General features: G+C 56.0%; 1 protein-coding gene across 1 annotated transcript; it reads right to left on the bottom strand.

The window, feature by feature from the left end:
- Positions 1-363: 363 nt before the first annotated feature.
- LOC119296210 (mucin-5AC-like) lies at positions 364-2,225 on the bottom strand. Its single transcript, XM_037574607.1, has 2 exons — positions 838-2,225; positions 364-767 (listed from the first exon to the last, which is right to left on the bottom strand). The coding sequence occupies exons 1-2, from the start codon at positions 2,101-2,103 to the stop codon at positions 594-596; spliced, it is 1,440 nt and encodes a 479-aa protein (XP_037430504.1). The 5' UTR covers positions 2,104-2,225; the 3' UTR covers positions 364-593.
- Positions 2,226-7,415: the final 5,190 nt, after the last annotated feature.

Below are 7,415 nucleotides of genomic sequence, written 5' to 3'. Positions count from 1 at the left end.
TCTCTGGAGAGATTCGATCATACAGGCAAAATTAACTCGTTATACTGCACAACCACACTAGCGTTAGAAATTTGCAACATTACAACTGCCAGGTACACTTCTACAAAGGCAATTAGACAGCACTGACATCTTCAAGCATAAAGCAGAGGCCAAAAATACGATGTTCCCAGAACCTATGTCGCGAATTGTGATTAAGCATAAAATTAAGACAAGGCACGCAAGAGATGTTCAACAAACACTATAAATACTAATGAACATTACGTCAAAGTGTGAAATAGCATCACCATCTATGCAAAAGATCTGTGTCTTGGATATAATATTTTATCTTAAGGTCATCGCAATATCATGATGTTACAAACACAGTGAAGGTTTCAAACACAAAGTGAACTATTAAAGTTCAATACAATATATGATATACAATACATATCAAAGATATACTGTGTGTGAAGATGCAATGATGTGCTTCATAACACCAAAGTTGTAAATTATTACCCCCAAAGCCACAAGTATAGTAAAACAATTTGAAATAACTCACAGTTTCCGTGTCAAGGATGATTACAATGGTGGTACATAAGGGAACTTGACAAACATCCCTAGTCAGCCATTTTGTTCAATCGATGAATCATACTCCTGGCAAGACGATTCCCAGGGTCAATCTTCAGAACCAAACGCAGGTCCTCAGCCCCAAGCCTATATTTCTCACTGCTCTCATATAAGAGAGCACGTTGCACTAGCACCGACACATTGTCCTTATCTTGCTCGAGCACCTGCACAGTACAAACCAGTATAACTAAAAGTGGGGAGATCTACTAATAGGTAGAGGTGCCATTGTAATACCTTCGAACAGTCGGCAATAGCCTTCTTGTACTCGCCGACCTCCTTATAGGACGAGGCCCTTGATGACAACACCTCTGCAATACCAGCATTTTTCCCAGTCTTCTCGATGAGCAGAACAGCCCAAGACAACCATTTGATAGCATCAGCATACTGCCCACCCTTGTAATTATCCATTCCTTTTGCCTTAGCAGCAGATGCCGTCAACCCAGAGGGTGGTGGCGGTAATCCCTCCAGCTCTGTGGTTGTGCCACTGCTATCACCACCACCAACATACTCCGACTCCACGTCCACCCAACCATCCATCTCACCAAACATGTCACCACCACCATTACTCGCCGCAGAAGCAGTTGGTGCAGATGCGGACGAAGGAAACAGCGTGTCAAAATGATCCACGCCAGAGTTCACCGCTGCAGAAACAGGCGCTGGAGCGGGTGCAGGCGGAGGCGTAACATTGGAAGGCTTCGTGGCACCAGAACTCTGGAAGCCACTGGATCCAGCACCGGCTTTCTGGAAACTACTGAATCCAGCGTTGGCGCCCGAACTCACGCCCTGAAACACGCCAAATCCCTGATCCGATTTGGCCGAACCTGCCTGCTTTGCAGCATTCATAGACCCAGGCTTCGCCGCGAAGGGATCTATGGAGCCGAACGGATCCTTCTTCTGCGCCGTGGGCTGTGACGCGGTCGCCGGCGCCATGCCCACCGGCTTCATTGGCCGGCCACCAACCCCATAACTACCAGAAGCTATCGGTGCCCCGGTGGTTTTCGGGAGCGTGCTCGCCATACCGCCCATCGAGAAGGAAGAGCTGTTGGTCCTAGGGTTAGCGCTTGACGGCTTGGAGGGCTGGGCCGCTGCTGATCTGAGCGGCGCGTTGGACTGGGCTCGGGTGGATCCAAGCGCGGGCCCGAGGAGGTCGCTGAAGAGGTTGGGGTTGTTGGACTGAGGGAGGCCGATGCCGGAGGAGGGCGCAGTGGCGGACCAGCTCCGGCCGGAGATGTCGCCGACCATGGACACAGGCCCGGATCCGAGCGCCGCGGCGGCGGACGGGGATGGCTGATGAGTCCAGGACGTCTTCACCGGCTGGTGTGACCATGTGTTTGTGGTGGTTGGCCTCGGTGAAGGGTTGGTGGCGCCACCTGGCCTCTGGTCGCGGAGGGGGCGGGAGGTGGAGGAGCGGGAGGCGTTGGCCCCGAAGTCAAACTGGTAGGAGTCGAAGGAGGTTGTGGTGGGACGGGAGGAGGACCGGTCGCCGGAGTAGGAGTTCATGGTGGCCGGAGACGGGAAAGATCTGCGAGGAGAGGAGAGACGAGGCGATGGGGGTGGCTCTCTCGTCTTATTTTTTTATATTTTTGTTCTTTTCTGGTGCTTCGTTGTTTCAGTGGAAGCTGCGGTGGGAGCATTATAGTGCCAGGAAGTGCGTTGTCGGGCCTGGTTGGGCCTCGCTGTATCTTATGGTAGGTAGGTAGTTAATGCGCGTGAAACAACGAAACAACGAAGCACCGCAGCTTGAGCTTAGAGCATCTCCACCGTTCGGCCTCCCAGGCCATCGAAAAAGACCGGCCTGAGGGCGAGCCGACGCTAGATCGACCCTGTGTTTCATTTTTTCCTAGTCACGCGTCCAGGCGCCGCCCCCAAAGCACTCCATATTCGAAAAACATCATTCCCGCTCAAAGAAACAACAAAACGGCGATCATCGCAATAGTTCAGCGACTTGGTGCCATAATTCGGCGATCAAAATAAAAGGACACGCAGTAGTTTGGCGTACAGAAAAGGAAGGGCACGAAAGGAGTACATCAAGCGTCGAGTTCAACCTCCGGCGGCGTAGTCGTCGGCGTACGCGGGCTGGGAGGAATCGGCGCGGCTTTCGGGCTGTTCGGCGCGTCTTCTGTGCTGTTGGGCGCGGCGGAGGCATCGTCGTCGGTGGGGTTGGGCGTCGCGGAGGCGGAGACATCGTCGGCCCTGGTCTCATCATCGTCATCAGCCGTCGGGCTGGGCGACGGCGGCGGCGTGGCCGGTATCTGGTTCAGGATGAGGCCGCGCTCGGCCAAGAACCACGCCTTAAGCTTCTCGTCGCCGCTCTGGAGCATGTCAGCGTCGCCCATCAAGAAGGCGAGGTCGTTGTTCCTCTTCTTGGCGTCTTGAGCTTTGAGTTTCGCGGCGGCGTTGGCGCGGAGCAAGTCGAGTTGGCCGGCGATGTTCGTCATCAAAACAGCCCACCTCGCCTCTGTTTTCTCCTCTCGCTCGGCGGCCCTGGTTTTGGCGTCGGCGATGCAGTGCTCGATGGACTCTTGCACACGCGCAACAGCTGTCTTGGCGTATTTCGCCTTCTTGGCACCTTTGTTGCCGTCCGGGCATCCATCGGCCGCGCCCGCTGTCGGTGCGTCAGGCTTGTACGTCTCTTTGGCCTTGGCGAGGGTGCGTCGGACGGCCGCCCATTTCTCGCACTTGTCGATCCGCTTGAAGACGTGGAGGTACTTGAAGTCTGTGTCGCTGTTGTCGTCGCGGAACATGGCGAACATGCGCAGCAGCTGCGCCGAGAAAGAACGTCAGTCGGCCCCAGAGCGCGCGCCATGGCACGCCCAGGGCGCGCAGAAGGCGAAAAGAGCGCGCGCTCGGAGAAAAGGCGACAACATGGATGGCGTGTGATACCTGATCCTCGACGCTGGTGCCGCTCTCCGGGCGAGCCGCGACCTCCTCGACGATCCCATGTCATTTGTTGCACGCCGTTTGAATGAGCGACCAATGGTTCGCCATCGCCTTCGACCCCCGCTTCATGTGCATGCCTTTGAAGTAGGGGTTGACGAGCTTCCGCTCGTCGAACTCGGCCTTGATGCGGTCCCAATACGTCTCGATGCTCTGATTCGTGCCGGTGACCGGGTCGAGGCATACGACCTTCCACGCTTCGGCGAGGCACTCTTCTTCCTTGGACTCCCATTTGATACGTGGCTCGCCGGACTTGGCCGCTTTCGTCTTCTTCTTCTTCTTGCTTTTCCTCGTCGGCGCCGGCTCCTCCTCCTCCTCCTCCGGCTCTTCCTCGCCGTAGTCGAGCTCGTCGTCCATGTCGGCGAGGTCCTGCGTAGCGAACCCGGGGGAAACGGCGGCCGCAGCCGAGCCGGCTGCGATGATGTCCTCCATGTCGGCCGCCGTCGTGTCGGTGTCGCCGAGATGCGTCGAGGAGGAGGCTTGTGAGTGGAGGCCGCGGCGGAGAGGCGGCGTCGGTGAGGCTGCGTAGTCCGACGGCGAGTACACGTACGGCGGGTACTGCACGCCGGCGAACGCGGGCGAGGGCGTGCGCTGGACCGGGCGCCCATGGGGGAAAGCGATGTTGGGGTTGAAGCCGCCATGGGCATCCCCGTCGGCATAGCTCGGCGACGGCGTGCTCCATGGGTGTGGCGACGACGAGAACCCGGCCGGAGAGCCGACGCTTTGCTGGCTCCAGGGCGCGTACGGATGCCCGGGTGGATTCATCATCGCCGCGCGCGCCGCCTCTGCATGTTCGGCCGCCGCACGCTCCGCAGCCGCCGCCGCCGCAGCGTGCACCGCTTTCTCCTTGGCCTTCTTGGCCCTGTTGCGCGTGTCGGCGGTGACGGCCTCCCGGCGCTCCACATCCGCCTTCCACTCGGCGTTGGTCATGCCGGGGGGCTTGGACAGCGGAGCCCTAGGCTTCCTTTGCTTCGGCTGGGCGGCGGCGGCGGGATCCGTCGCGGCGCGTGGCATCACGTACTTCTTCGGTGGTATGGCGGGCGGAACGGCAGGGGTGGAGGCGGGGTTTGGCGGGAGGAATGAAGAAGAGAGGGGGGAGCGGGAGGAAATGGCGGGAAAAAGTGTTCCAGTCACCGACAGAGCGGCCCCACGCCGCTTTTCGCTTCCGCCGGCGCGCCTAGGCGACACACGGCTGCTTGGGTTCAGAGCAGGATCGCCGGCTCTGGATTTCGCCCAAACCGGCGCCAAACGAGATCCTGGGGGCACGACTGGGCCGATTTTCGGCCACCGGCACTAAAAATTCGCCTGGGGTCCTATTGGGGGCACGGCTGGAGATGCTCTTACTCCTACCCATTAAAACCACTTTTTCTCTTATAAGAAATATAAGAGAAAAAGGGTGGGCTGGGCCGTTGCTGCTACTAATTTTCACCCTTTTTCTCTTATATTTCTTTAAAACCATTTGAGCTTACTCCTACCCCTTAAAAAACACTTGAACTTATTCGTCTCTGGTTAAATGATGTAATTATTATCGCGTTCCAATAAAGATAGAAGATCTTTGTCAAGAAAAGAGAGTGAGCATGTCCACTCTGGTGCTTTCCCTGTGCGGCGCAGTGTGTGTCACCTTGTATGCGCTCATGTTATCATTCAACCTTGTATGAATCAGTCAATGGCAAGAAAAGGCACATAGCAAGACTTTGGGACGTGGTGTGCGTAGGAGATGGCCGGATAAAGATAAGTGGAAGGAGTCTCAAGAGAGGTTGCAACAACCCTGAGTAATACCCTATTAAGTTGTTGCTTGTTATTATTTTTTGGATTATCATGACATCATGACATCATGCCATCAACCGCGTCGATGAGGGAGGCCAAATTGGTCGACCACATAGGGCCCCCAATATTATGGGGCCCCAAATTAGATGGTAATTAGGTATAACTAACCTGGAAAAAATGGCCCAGCTGAACTAGCCCGGTATGCAGCCTGATGCCGATGTGTGATTGATTCCTCGTGCCTGCATGTTCCGCCCGTTCGCTACCCGAGATCATCAGACAGGTACGCATGTCTGCCCGCTGCCCTAGTTTCCCCTATAGGGCTTGTACGAGGGTTACCAGTACGAAGATCCAAGGTGTGAATCAATTCCATAAAAAAAGGTGAGAATCAAACGGTAAAGGGCCTCCATTTCTTGCTCCCAAAAATTTCTTGCTCCCAAATTTTTTTCTGTCATACATATGACACTTCTATGACGATAATTGTGAAAAAACCCGGTATCATCATAGATGTGATGGGCTCCTACTTCTATGACAAAAAATTATGACAGAAAATGGGCTTTTCGTCTTGGGCGGGCCGGAGACGCAGCTGCATGACATTCTTTGGGCCGTCCATGACGGAAAAAACCGTGATAGAAGCGAGGGGGAGGAAAATTTCGGGGAGTTGCGGGTTACGGTGGGAGGTCGGGGGCGGAGCGATGGGCGTTTCTCTCGTACAGGTATGCGCGTGTGTGCGAGGTGTTGGCTCTAACTGAACCCAAGCGAGGCGTTGGGCTCTAACTGAACCCAAGCGATTGCACTACAGGCTACGCGTTACTGAACCCGAGCGATCGATCGATGGCTGTTAACTGAACCCGATGGAGCGATTCCTTCGCTACTGCTGCTAACTGAAGCCAGTCGATTGGATGAACAGTGAGCGTTGCGGGGGGGTTTGGATGAATAGTGAGCGGTGACGTTGTCTCTGGATGAATAGGAACCCGTGGTGTGGAGGGCTGGATGAACAATAGACAGTGGAGGGGTGGCCGTGGAGGGGTGGTTGAACAGGCCCCCGTGGTGTGGAGGGCTGGATGAACAGTAGACGGTGGAGGGTTGCCCGTGGAGGGGTGGTTGAACAGTAGCCGGTGGAGTAGCGCGCGGTGGAGGCTGGATGAACAGGAGCCCGTGGAGGCTGGAGGAGGTCGACGGTAGCCCGTGGAGGCTGGAGGAGGTCGGCGGTGGAGATGAACAGTATCCCGTGGAGTCCTGTTTTGCAGTACGCCACACCCCTCCCGATGAACAGGACCCCCGTTTCGACCGTAGCGCTCCAACACAAGTCCGTTTCGTCCGTTTTGCGGTACGCCACACCCCTACCGATCAACAGGACCCCCGTTTCGACCGTAGGAGGTCCGTTTCCTCCGTTTTGCGGTACGCCACACCCTTCCCGATCAATAGGACCCCTGTTTCGACCGTAGGAGGTCCGTTTCCTCCGTTTTGCAGTACGCCACACCCCTCCCGATCAACAGGACCCCGTTCCGAACGTGGCCAGTCGAACACAAGGTCGTTTCCTCAGTTGTGCGATACGCCAGGCCTCGTTTCCATCGCATGTTCCGTCCAAGACGGTTGGCTCCCACGCGTTCCGTTGCCTCCCGATGAACACGACGCATTCCGTTGCCTCCCCATGAACACGATGCATTCCGTTGCCTCCCCATGAACACAACGACAACTCTGTTTCTCCGTTCCGACCCAGCCATGTACATATGCGCGAGTAGGCGTTCGAGACCCCGCCCGTATGTACGTATGTGGTCGTATTTTCTTTCTTGCACCCTGGTCGCTATACGTATGTGTACATGCTACATGCGCGCCTCTACTACGACTCGTACGCGCCTCTACTACGACACGTGCACACCTCTACATCGACCAGTATATATGTACGTACACGTACGCGACCAGAATGACAACGCTACGTACGCTTCGACCAGGTGGGTCCCGACTGTCAGGCAGTTCCTTGCGTGCGAAAATGTAGCTGGTGGGTCCCAGTAGTCAGAGGGGTGAATCGTTTTTTTTGCCCGGACGCACTTCCTTTGCGTGCGAAGATGTAGCTGGTGGGTCCCAATAGTCAGGGGGGGCGCGAATCG

Source organism: Triticum dicoccoides, chromosome 4B (assembly GCF_002162155.2).
Source record: "Triticum dicoccoides isolate Atlit2015 ecotype Zavitan chromosome 4B, WEW_v2.0, whole genome shotgun sequence".
Taxonomy (NCBI): Eukaryota; Viridiplantae; Streptophyta; class Magnoliopsida; order Poales; family Poaceae; genus Triticum; species Triticum dicoccoides.
Note: the sequence above shows the minus strand (reverse complement) of the source record. Positions and strands in the feature narration are given on the sequence as shown.

What these genes read in the sequence shown, in the direction of transcription:
- LOC119296210 (XM_037574607.1), bottom strand. Translation starts at nt 2,103, where the DNA reads ATGAACTCCTACTCCGGCGACCGGTCCTCCTCCCGTCCCACCACAACC. An exon ending in CTATTGCCGACTGTTCGAAG is followed by an intron (nt 768 to 837) that starts GTATTACAATGG and finishes TGTACTGTGCAG; the next exon opens with GTGCTCGAGCAAGATAAGGA.